Source organism: Stegostoma tigrinum, chromosome 27 (assembly GCF_030684315.1).
Source record: "Stegostoma tigrinum isolate sSteTig4 chromosome 27, sSteTig4.hap1, whole genome shotgun sequence".
In the NCBI taxonomy this organism is placed as follows: Eukaryota; Metazoa; Chordata; class Chondrichthyes; order Orectolobiformes; family Stegostomatidae; genus Stegostoma; species Stegostoma tigrinum.
Genome location: NC_081380.1, coordinates 15390280 through 15403562, shown reverse-complemented (window position 1 = coordinate 15403562; position 13283 = coordinate 15390280). Strand labels below are relative to the sequence as shown.

At 43.9% G+C, this 13283-nt stretch overlaps 1 protein-coding gene across 1 annotated transcript in view; it reads left to right on the top strand.

Moving 5' to 3' along the window:
* The first annotated feature begins 10949 nt into the window (after positions 1–10949).
* The window catches only part of LOC125464728 (caspase-1-like), a 37670-nt gene continuing 35336 nt past the window's right edge, over positions 10950–13283 (top strand). The window contains exon 1 of the mRNA XM_059655525.1: positions 10950–11084. Within this exon, the coding sequence (XP_059511508.1) occupies positions 10982–11084 (103 nt within the window). The 5' untranslated portion in view covers positions 10950–10981. The remainder of the gene's footprint in view (positions 11085–13283) is intronic.

Sequence of the window (13283 nt, the reverse complement as noted above, 5' to 3'; positions counted from 1 at the left end):
CAGACGACATGTGCATCATGTGCCTTCTGCAGTGCCACAAGGATGCCACCCGAAGGTTGGAGGAACAGCAACTCATCTTCCACTTGGGAACCCTGCAGCCCAATGGTATCAATGTGGACTCCACAAGCTTCAAAATCTCCCCTTCCCCCACTGCATCCCAAAACCAGCCCAGTTCTTCCCCTCCCCCCACTGCATCACAAAACCAGCCCAGCCTGTCTCCACTTCCCTTACCTGTTCTTCCTCTCATCCACCCGTCCCTCCCACCTCAAGCCGCACCTCCATTTCCTACCTACCACCTCATCCCACCTCCTTAACATGTCCGTCTTCCCTGGACTGATCTATCCCCTCCCTACCTCCTCACCTATACTCTCCTCTCTAGCTATCTTCTTTTCTCTCCATCTTCGGTCTGCCTCCCCCTCTCTCCCTATTTATTCCAGTTCCCTCTCCCCATTCCCCTCTCTGATGAATGGTCTAGGCCCGAAACGTCAGCTTTTGTGCTCCCAAGATGCTGCTTGGCCTGCTGTGTTCATCCAGCTCCACACTTTTATCTTGGATTCTCCAGCATCTGCAGTTCCCATTGTCACTGACTTCAGAGATAGTCCTGCTTGCAGGTGCAGCCCTCTGCTGGTGTAATGGAATAATAGAATCACTTGTACAGTCTTTCCTGATAGTAAATAGCAAATCCTTTCACGAGCACATAATAAGCAAAAACATCAAAGCAGTTAATTTTGCCTGAATTAAATAAAACGCAGTCTGGAAACAACAGCCGTGGTAACAGTAACTGCATGATGCAGAGATGAAGGCAAAATATACAGACCAGTCCACCACACACAATTGGTATTTTGTATATGTTACGTGCACCTCTAAGTTAAACGTGACAAACATTACTTACAAGACAGCAACAAATCAAATTAGTATTGTGATTGTTAATGGAGTAATGAATCAGAGAAAACAATTTCAGATCCCATTATGATCATGTCAGAATTTAAATTTTTAAAAATTTGGAATTAAAAAACCGAATTAGTGATTGTGACATTAGAGCTATCAAATTGTCCTTTAATATATTTTAGCTGCTGTTTAGCATATATTTACCTACAATCCCCTGCAATGTGGTTGATTCACAAATGGCTAAGGAAGCTACTCATTTGCATCAAAAAATAATTCCAAAACTATCACATTATCAAGATAACTAGAGATGAATAATAAATGTTGACCAGGCCTATGATGTTCATTTCTCAAGGCCGAGAAAATTAAATGAGCAAGTAAGAAATCAACAGATGTCGAGCAGGAACAAAAGCTTTGAATGAAAATGTACCAAGAAGATGCTGAACCAGCCAATAAAGAAGCATCTGTTAATAAGAAAAAATGAAGTCAATGAAATTATAGAAGGTATATTTTGATGGACATCTTGTTTCATTCGTCAATCAAATAGAACTAAAAATAACAAAAACAAATTGCTGGAGTTCTGGAGAACAAGTTCTGAAGAAGCGTCACAGGGCCGGTAACGTTAACTGTGATTTCTCTCCACAGCTGCTGCTAGACTTGCTGAGCTTTTCCAGCAATTTCTGTTTTTGATTCAGGTTTCCAGCATCCACCATTCTTTCAGTTTTTTGTCTAGTGTTAGAATTAAAAATAAGTTTGGCAACAAATATAGAAACATTGTTTAATTCACAACAAAGCACTTAAATTGCCTGTACAATTATCTTTTCAGTGTTTGAAATATCAACAATAACATTTTCTTTAAAACCTGTGCCCTTACACGTCCCAAAGGATCAGAAATGTTTAGCCTTGTAGTGGCATTCCTGAGAAGAGCACCTTGAAGTGACACAAGAATAAATGAATCTGATGTACCCTTTTCAATCAAGGTAAAATCTACAACCAGGTTTTAAGACCCAAAGAAGTCTTTAAGAAATTATACCCTCTAATTTGAAATACTGTACATTTCTAAATTTCTATTTCTGTAAATAAAATCATTTTAAAGCTAAATTTAAATGGAATTGAAAATATTTTTTAAAATTCTCTGTTACCATCCACTATCCATCTCTACTGCTTGTCTCCTCTCCTACTACCTGACTCAGTGCTGCTGGCCTACCATCATGATTATAGCCTTTCTCTTGCATCACTCCTCTTTCGAAAGTTTTCTGTGAGTGGTTGGCCCATGGGTGGAGAGACGTGGGAGATAATGAGCAGGGCAGGGTTGGGAAGTCAGGCAGTGAATGGGAGGTTGAGGAGCATAAGAGTTTAGGGCATACATTTAATTCCCTCCCCAGTAGTAAGTTTGGTGCATGGGGTAAATTAATCAGGCTGGAGAGTGTCAAGTGGGAACCCTGCCATCTGCCTGCCTCCACCATGACAGGGCATGACCATAGTGCAAAGACTATCACCAATTAAGCCACCTAATTGGGCACTTAAAATGGAACCAATGAAATTATAAAAGGTATGTCTCAACAAATTTTAATAGATACCTTGTTTTGTCAGGCAATCAAAATAAAGCTTAAAAATAAGTTTGGTCTCCTCAGTAGAGGGGACTGACTCCAAGCTAGCTGGCCGCAGGCAGTGTAATGTGCACAAGTGAAAATAAAGTTTGGCAATAAACATAACTGTGTAATTTCACAACAATGCACTTAAATTACCTGTGTAATTAATCACCTTTTCAGTTTTTGAAATAGTAATAACATTTTCTTTAATGTCCTGCGCTCCCACCCTTTTCAACTCATCAGGAACTTGAGTACCATGACTCCTTGGTTAGACTGTAGTTGAATTCTTGAAAAGTAAGCAGTTAATACCAAGTTAAACGTATCTTGTTACTGTGGCTGGTATTAGCACAATAACTTCCCAAAAGAAGCGATGACAGCTCCAGCCAATGGACTGAGCCCTATTGCCTCCTTTATTCCAGAAAGTGAGAGCAAGTCAGGAAGTAGGAGAAGCCAGCATGCAGAGAGCTTAAGGGACTATATTTAGAGTTGCTGATTGGAGGAATTTGGCAAACCTCTGAGGAAAGAGAAGGGGCAGCAAGTACAAGAGAGTCAGCGAATGGGTGAGAATTAGTTGACAACAGCGAGTTGGAGAGCAGGAGGGACTACTTCAAAATGGTTTTGATTGTTTGCATAATGGTTTATGTTTCCAAAATGGTTTATGCATACTACATTGGTCCTGGAGCAAAACAATGCTACAAGGAAGTCTCAATGTTAAGTGTGCATACAGGCCCTACTATAACTGTGACACTGAAATGACATTGAATGAAGCATCTTAAAATGGGATCTTGGGAGATCCCGCTGTTATTACTGTCCCCTGAATGAGGAAGAAGCATTCCTAAATGCTGTGATATCCTAACTGTATTGAAAACTTTAAAATAGTAATGTATAACACGACCGACATTTTAGTAATTTAATAGCCAGAGTGATCATTTGCAGAGCAAGGTGATAGTGTCATGGACAATATCTATGTGTCAGTTTTTGTTCAGTACATTGACATATAATTGATTAGTATATTCATACCCTCAGAGTGATTATCTCAAATAATTTCCAGCAGCAAGCTTCTTGAGGGTTTTCAAATGGACAGTTTAATTATTAACACATACGTATGCTGAATTTTTAAAATGCACTGTCATTGTCATTCATCCCAAATACCCTATAATACACACAACAGATCACATACAGATCAAGATAAAACAGTTTGTGATTTTCTCCATATCTTTTGTGGCATGCCTATAATTTCTGAAATCATTTGGTGTTTTAGTTGAAATACAGGTCTAGTAAAACAAAAGATTCCCAGTAAGCGGTGCAGCTTTATGTAGATGAATTTATGGGAGATTTGTTCTTCATGAACATGAAGTTGTAACAGATTGTGGGTGTGATGATTTCTACTTCCTCTTCAAAGTATTGTTCTTATTAATGTGGATGCTCAGTTGACTTGCAGCTGGTTGAATGGCTTTCTGAGGGAACTCCTCCCAAAGTATGTGGGCACTGTAGTTAAAAGGCGTTAGAGATTTACTGTATTTAGTAGTTATATACTGATGGTTCATAATTGTTTACCTGTAATTAGAGTGTAATTACTTGTAATGAGTAGAAATCAGTGACTTTCATGGCCAGCTGTTGTCACTGACCTTGTCTGTGAATGCAGAGGGCCCATTGGCTATTTTGGTATTTGTAGTAATTACTCCATATTTTAAAGGTTGCATCTATTGTCGTTACCACCATCAGGAGGATCAAAGAGTGCACCTGCATTCTGTCCTGACCCAGTGTCACAAAAGTGACATGAGGAAATTGGGCTGGCAGAGTGTGAATAATACGGGCTGACTCAGCTTGTCTCTGAGTAGTGCCTCTCAACTCTGGCCTTACTTCCACAGATCCTCTTCTGCATTCCTGATGCAGGACTATGCCCTGTTCCAGCTGGGGCCTGAGCCTCCACCTTTCTAAACCTTTATCAACCATACATGTGCTGATGACACTCATTATGCACTGAATGCAGTGATGTTATTAGCACATGCACATGCTTCCTGCAACCTGTCTTGTGGCCATGAAATGTTTTTGACTGTTATTTCACATAAACAGCAGCAGCAGTATTGCATTTTGTATGGTCACAATATTTTAAAAGCAGGCAACAAATGGCTCCTTCAGCATGTGACTTTGGGGGTCATTTGGCTCAGTTGGCAGTACAGTTAGTTTGCATTATAGAGTGACATCAACCGCCTGGGTTTAATTCCTGTACTGGCTGTGGTTACCATGAAGGACGCATCTACTCAACCTCAAGTATTGCCTGAGACATGGTCATCCTTAGTTTGAACTCACCACTCTAAACTCACCTGTTTAATGAGAGTGCAAGTCTATGCTCCTTTGGGACTACAGCAACTTTGCTCACTGTACTATAGATTTACAATAATCTTTGCAAATCCCAGACAGTATTTTGCTTTCTCATTCTATGTATGGATGTTAATGTGTAAAACATGTTGGGTTAATGCTGTGCTGAGGCAGTGGCCCTTCGGTATGTTCTTAGGTGGCAGATTGTCACATTACGCTGAAGAAATTAGATATGTGATGGCTATCAGCAAATTGATGGTTTCCTGTGCTCTTGAAACCATCCATCCTTTCTTTTGTTCATTTTTGTTTTGTTGTACCTCAACCATTTTTGGTGTGGACCTGCTTGCATATTTTTTATATTTCAGTTCAGGAGCACCCTGTGATTTAGTAACTCCTGGATCTCCTGGTTGTTCTCTTCTAATCAGCCTTGGATGTTTCCTGGTAGAGAATTCGAGTCATTTCGCATGTGGTATTTATAATAGATTTAAGAGCAAACCAACTTGTACAGGATGTTGGTGAGTCCTCCTTTGGGGTATGGTGTGTAGTTCTGGTCACCCTAGTGTTGGAAAAATATTTCTAAAATGGTGACGATTCAGAAAAGATTTACCAGGATGGTGCTGGATATGGAGGGATTGAGTTGTAAACGCAAGCTGAATAGGCTAGGATACTTTTCACTGGAGTGTAGGAGGTTGAGGGGTGACCTTATAGAAGTTTATAAAATCATGACGGGCATACTTAAGATGCATAGCAAGGGTCTTTTCTCCAGGGTGAGGGAGTTCAAAACTAGAGGCATATTTTTAAGGTGAGAGGAAGTTTTGAAAAGAACATGGGGCAATGTTTTTACACAAAGTGTTTTGTATGTGAAATGAACTGCCAGATGAAGTGGTGGATGCAAGTATAATTACACCATTGGAGACATTTGGATAAGTACATGAATAAGAAAGGTTTGGAGGGATATGGGCTAAATACAAGCAAGTGGAACTAGTTTAATTTAGGAACATGGTCAGCATGGGACTAGTTGGATTACATAGAACATAGAGAACATAGAACAGTACAGCACAGAACAGGCCCTTCAGCCCACGATGTTGTGCCGACCATTGATCCTCATGTATGCACCCTCAAATTTCTGTGACCATATGCATGTCCAGCAGTCTCTTAAATGACCCCAATGACCTTGCTTCCACAACTGCTGCTGGCAACGCATTCCATGCTCTCATAACTCTCTGCGTAAAGAACGTGCCTCTGACATCCCCTCTATACTTTCCACCAACCAGCTTAAAACTATGACCCCTCGTGCTAGCCATTTCTGCCCTGGGAAATAGTCTCTGGCTATCAACTCTATCTATGCCTCTCATTTTCTTGTATACCTCAATTAGGTCCCCTCTCCTCCTCCTTTTCTCCAATGAAAAGAGTCTGAGCTCAGTCAACCTCGCTTCATAAGATAAGCCCTCCAGTTCAGGCAGCATCCTGGTAAACCTCCTCTGAACCCTCTCCAAAGCATCCACATCTTTCCTATAATAGGGCGCCCAGAACTGGACGCAGTATTCCAAGTGCGGTCTAACCAAAGTTTTATAGAGCTGCAACAAGATCTCACGACTCTTAAACTCAATCCCCCTGTTAATGAAAGCCAAAACACCATATGCTTTCTTAACAACCCTGTCCACTTGGGTGGCCATTTTAAGGGATCTATGTATCTGCACACCAAGATCCCTCTGTTCCTCCACACTGCCAAGAATCCTATCCTTAATCCTGTACTCAGCTTTCAAATTCGACCTTCCAAAATGCATCACCTCGCATTTATCCAGGTTGAACTCCATCTGCCACCTCTCAGCCCATCTCTGCATCCTGTCAATGTCCCGCTGCAGCCTACAACAGCCCTCTACACTGTCAACGACACCTCCGACCTTTGTGTCGTCTGCAAACTTGCTGACCCATCCTTCAATCCCCTCATCCAAGTCATTCATAAAAATTACAAACAGTAGAGGCCCAAGGACAGAGCCCTGTGGAACCCCACTCACCACTGACTTCAGGCAGAATATTTTCCTTCTACTACCACTCGCTGTCTTCTGTTGGCCAGCCAATTCTGTATCCAAGCAGCTAAGTTCCCCTGTATCCCATTCCTCCTGACCTTCTGAATGAGCCGACCATGGGGAACCTTATCAAATGCCTTACTGAAGTCCATATACACCACATCCACAGCTCGACCCTCATCAACTTTTCTAGTCACATCCTCAAAAAACTCGATAAGGTTTGTAAGGCATGACCTACCCCTCACAAAGCCGTGTTGACTGTATTTGATCAAGCTATGCTCTTCCAGATGGTCATAAATCTTATCCCTCAGAATCCTTTCTAACACCTTGCAGACGACAGACGTGAGACTTACCGGTCTATAATTGCCGGGGATTTCCCTATTTCCTTTCTTGAAGAGAGGAATTACATTTGCCTCTCTCCAGTCCTCAGGTACGACTCCAGTGGAGAGCGAGGATGCAAAGATCTTCGCAAGTGGTGAAGCAATTGCATTTCTCGCTTCCCAAAGCAGCCGAGGACAAATCTGGTCCGGGCCTGGCAACTTGTCAATCTTAATGTTTGACAAAATTTTCAGCAAATCAGCTTCCTCTATCTCTATCCATTCCAGCATGCACACCTGCTCTTCAAAGGTTTCATTCACTATAAAGTTCGTTTCTTTCGTAAAGATAGAAGCAAAAAACTCATTTAGGGCTTCCCCTACCTCCTCAGGCTCCACACACAAGTTCCCTATGCTATCCCTGATCGGCCCTACTCTTTCTTTGATCATTCTCTTATTCCTCATGTAAGTGTAAAATGCCTTTGTGTTTTCCCTGATTCCTTCTGCCAAGCCTTTCTCGTGCCCCCTCCTGGCTCTCCTCAGACCATTTTTGAGCTCCTTCCTTGCCTGCATGTAATCATCTCTAGCTGAACTTGACCCTAGCTTCCTCCACCTTATGTAAGCTACCTTCTTCCTTTTCACAAGAAGCTCCACCGCTCTCGTCATCCAAGGTTCCTTTATCTTACCCCTTCTTGCCTGTCTCAGAGGGACATATTTACTCATCACTCCCAACAACTGTTCCTTAAACAGTCTCCACATGTCTATAGTATCAGAGATAATGGGAACTGCAGATGCTGGAGATTCCAAGATAATAAAATGTGAGGCTGGATGAACACAGCAGGCCAAGCAGCATCTCAGGAGCACAAAAGCTGACGTTTCGGGCCTAGACCCTTCATCAGAGAGGGGGATGGGGGGAGGGAACTGGAATAAATAGGGAGAGAGGGGGAGGCGGACCGAAGATGGAGAGTAAAGAAGATAGGTGGAGAGGGTGTAGGTGGGGAGGTAGGGAGGGGATAGGTCAGTCCAGGGAAGACGGACAGGTCAAGGAGGTGGGATGAGGTTAGTAGGTAGCTGGGGGTGCGGCTTGGGGTGGGAGGAAGGGATGGGTGAGAGGAAGAACCGGTTAGGGAGGCAGAGACAGGTTGGACTGGTTTTGGGATGCAGTGGGTGGGGGGGAAGAGCTGGGCTGGTTGTGTGGTGCAGTGGGGGGAGGGGATGAACTGGGCTGGTTTAGGGATGCAGTGGGGGAAGGGGAGATTTTGAAACTGGTGAAGTCCACATTGATACCATATGGCTGCAGGGTTCCTGGTATCATATGGTATCAATGTGGACTTCACCAGTTTCAAAATCTCCCCTTCCCCCACTGCATCCCTAAACCAGCCCAGTTCATCCCCTCCCCCCACTGCACCACACAACCAGCCCAGCTCTTCCCCCCCACCCACTGCATCCCAAAACCAGTCCAACCTGTCTCTGCCTCCCTAACCGGTTCTTCCTCTCACCCATCCCTTCCTCCCACCCCAAGCCGCACCCCCAGCTACCTACTAACCTCATCCCACCTCCTTGACCTGTCCGTCTTCCCTGGACTGACCTATCCCCTCCCTACCTCCCCACCTACACCCTCTCCACCTATCTTCTTTACTCTCCATCTTCGGTCCGCCTCCCCCTCTCTCCCTATTTATTCCAGTTCCCTCCCCCCATCCCCCTCTCTGATGAAGGGTCTAGGCCCGAAACGTCAGCTTTTGTGCTCCTGAGATGCTGCTTGGCCTGCTGTGTTCATCCAGCCTCACATTTTATTATCCACATGTCTATAGTTCCCTTACCATGGAACAACTGCTCCCAGTCCATGCTTCCTAACTCATGTCTAATCGCATCATAGTTTCCTCTTCCCCAATTAAATATCCTCCCATTTTGCCTAATCCTCTCCTTCTCCATAGCTATGTAGAATGTGAGGCAGTTATGGTCACCATCACCAAAATGCTCTCCCACCACAAGATCTGATACCTGCCCCGGCTCGTTTCCGAGCACCAAGTCTAGAATGGCCTCTCCCCTCGTCGGCATGTCAACGTACTGCGTTAGGAAACCCTCCTGAACACACCTTACAAAAACAGCTCCATTCAAATCTTCTGCTCGAAGGAGGTTCCAATCAATATTAGGAAAGTTAAAGTCACCCATTACAACAACCCTACTGCGTGCACACTTTTCCAAAATCTGTCGACCTATGCTTTCTTCAATCTCCCTGCTGCTATTGGGGGGCCTGTAGTAAACCCCTAACAAGGTGACTACTCCCTTGCTGTTCCTAATTTCCACCCATACTGACTCAGTAGGCAGATCTTCCTCGACAATGGAAGCTTCTGTAGCTGTGATACCCTCTCTGATTAGTAGTGCTACACCCCCTCCTCTTTTTCCCCCCTCCCTATTCTTTTTAAATGTTCTAAACCCTGGAACATCCAGCAACCATTCCTGCCCATGAGAAACCCATGTCTCTGTTATGGCCACAACATCATAGCACCAGGTACTGATCCATGCTCTAAGTTCATCACTTTTATTCCTGATACTCCTTGCATTAAAGCAAACACACTTTAACCGATCCCTTGGTTCCTTCCCAGGAAAATCCTTCCCACTAGCTGGTCTACCTCTTGCTACTGCCTCACCTGCATCAACGCTCACCTCTGGTATACAGCTCAGGTTCCCACCCCCCTGCCATGCTAGTTTAAACCCTCTCGAACTACTCGAGCAAACCTTCCACCCAGGACATTGGTCCCCTTCCAGTTCAGATGCAACCCGTCCTTCTTGTACAGGTCCCACCTTCCCCAGAAGGCATCCCAATTATCTACATATCTGAAGCCCTCCCTCCTACACCAGCTGCGTAGCCACGTGTTTAGCTGTGCCCGCTCCCTGTTCCTCACCTCGCTATCTTGTGGCACTGGTAGTAAACCAGAGAACACTACTCTGTTCGTCCTGCTCTACAGCTTCCATCCTAGCTCCCTGAAATCACTTTTTATATCCTCAATCCTATTTCTGGCTATATCATTTGTGCCAATATGTAACACGATTTCTGGCTGTTCGCCCTCCCCTTTTAGAACCTTATACACCCGATCGGAGACGTCCCGGACCTTGGCACTAGGGAGGCAACATACCTTCTGGGAATCCCGATCTTGACCACAAAATCTCCTGTCGATTCCCCTAACTATCGAGTCCCCTACCACGAGTACTTTTCTATTCTGCCCCCTTCCCTTCTTTGCCACAGTGTCAGGCTCAGTGCCAGAGAACTGACTACTATGGCTTTCCTCTGGTAGGCCATCCCCCCCAGCAGTATCCAAAACGGTATACTTATTGCTGAGGGGAATGCCCACAGGGGATCTCTGCACTGTCTGTCTGTCCCCTTTCCTCCCCCTAACTGTAACCCATCTATCCTTGTCCTGAGCCTTAGGAGTGACCAACTCCCGATAACTCCTCTCAATTACCCCCTCTGCCTCCCGAATGATCCGTAGTTCATCCAGCTCCAGCTCCATTTCCCTAACACGGTTTTCAAGGAGCTGTAGCTGGGTGCACTTCCCGCAGATGTAGCCAGCGGAGACGTGTGCCATGTCTCCCACCTGCCACATTCTGCAGGAGGAGCAAGCAACTGCCCTAGCATCCATACTCCATTTATCTGAACACCCACTCAGTACTAAAGCAGAAAGCTTACGTCAAGTAATAATAACAACTTAATAACAAACTTATATTCAATAGAGAAAGTTTAGAATGAACCTTACCTTATTAACTAGGATAGAGGAGGAGGGCGGGTGGGAGACACTACAGTTGTAGAGTCTTGGGTTTAGCCGCCTTGCTGATATATATGGTCACTGCTTTCCTTCCCGGCTGCTCCTCTGGTCCTCGTCACTTCCTCTGCTGCTCCCGCTCCTTCTCTGAAAGAGGAAAAACACCGCTGCCCGCTACCGGTAAGTAATTTTAAAAATAAACTGCTTTACCTTAGCTGCAGTCTTCCGGGTCCGTCTTACCTCTGCTCCTGCTCGCACTCAAAATGGCCGTTGGCGTCGAAGGGTGAGTATTTATTGAAGGTTCAGTTTCCATACTTGATGACTCTGGGACTCTCGGTGTTGTGCACATTGTGGTTCCTGTTTGTTGAATATCACCAAGTTAGTTGTGAGGCACTTACTAAATAGGTTTTTTGCAGAATCTTTGAGCACATCAACTAGTCATTAATGTTTCCAACCTGCAAGGAGCCATTAATTTTGACTGTCACTTCTGTGTTAACCATTCCTCGGTCCCAGTGATTATTCCCAAAATTGTTTCTTGTGCAATAACCTTTCTGTGGCATCTTATTAAATGCCTCCTGGAAATCCAAATATGCTACGTTTGTTCGCTTATGCTGCACTGGGGTAGCATACTGAAACTAAAGATTCACCATCTCAAAACTTAAAATTTTTATTGGAAGTACACTTTGCCAATTTATCTGTCTGATAGATGCAGATTAACAGAAAACATGGACCAAGTTTCTGTACTTTGAAAATAATTACTATTTGTTAAAAATAAATAGGTTTGAATCACAGGTAAACAACAATGAACTGTTGATGTATAACTCCACTAGTTAAAACTAAGCCCTTCTAAAAATCCCTTCAGAAACATACACACACACACACACACACACACACACACACACACACACACACACACACACACACACACACAAACAGGATAATTTAAAGAAGCAGTAACTGGGAAGAAGATGATGAAGTTGGCTAATAATATAAAAGGAGATTGCAAGAGTTTTTAGATATATAAGAGGTAAGAGAGAAGCAAGAATGGACATTGGACCGCTGAAAAAATGAGGCTCGAGAATTAGCAATAGGGAATGAAGAAATGGTGGAGGAACTGAATAGGTACTTTGCATTAGTCTTTACTATAGAAGGTACCAACAGCACACCAGAACTTCAAGAAAGTCAGAGGGTTGGGAATGGCCATCACTGAGATGGTGGTGCTGGGAAGCTGAAAGGTCTGAAGATGGAAAAATCACCCAGACTGGATCAACTACATCCCAGAGTTCTGAAGGAGGTAGCTGAGGAGATTATGAAGGCATTAATTCCATTTTTCTAGGATAAGATTGCAGAGTACTAAGGCTGAGTCAGCCCGGCTTTGTCAAGGGGAGGTCATGCTTGACAAATATGTTAGAATTCTTTGGGGAGTTGATGAGCAAGTTAGACAAAGTAGAACCAGCGGATGTGATTGATTTGGATTTCCAAAAGGCCTTTGACAAGGTGTCGCCAAGGAGGCTACTAAATAATATAGGAGCCCGTGATGTTGGGGGCAAGGTACTGGCATGGATAGAGGATTGGATGACTGGCAGAAGGCAGAAAGTGAGTCTTTTTCAGGATGGTAGCTGGTAACCAGCAGAGGTTTTGCAGGGTCAGTTTTGGGACCGCAATATTATACATTAACAATTGGGCAAAGGAACAGAGAGCACCGTTGCTAAGTTTGCAGATGACACAAAGATAAGTAGAGGGACAGGTCATGATGAGGAAGTGGGGACCCTGCAGAAGGCCTTAGACAGGCTAGGAGAGAGGGCAAAGAAGTGGCATATAGAATACAATGTGGAAAATGTGAGATTATGCACTTCAGTAGGAAGAAGACTATTTTTTAAATAGGAAGAGGCTTCAGAAATCTGAAAAAAAAATCTTAGTTCAGGATTCTGTTAAGGTTAACATCCAGGTTCAGTTGGCAGTAGGAAAGGCAAACGCAATGTCAGCATTCATTTCAAGAGGATGAGACTGCAAGAGCAGGGATGTACTTCTGAGGATGTATAAGGCTGTAAGCAGACCGCATTTGGAATTTGTAATCAGTTTTGGGCATGTATCTTAGGAAGCATGTGCTAGCATTGAGGGTGTTCCAAAGGAGGTTTACAAGTATGATCCTGAGGATGAAGGGATTGTCATATGAGGAGTGGTTGAGGACTTTGGGTCCGTACTCAATGCAATTTCAATGCATGAGGGGGGATCTGATAGAAATTTACAGAATACTGAGAGGTCTGGATAGAGTGGATGTGGAGAAAATGTTTCCACTGGTAGGAGAGACGAGGAGCTGACGACACAGCCTCAGAGTGAAGGGACAACCCTTTAGAATTAGGACGAGGAAGAATTCCT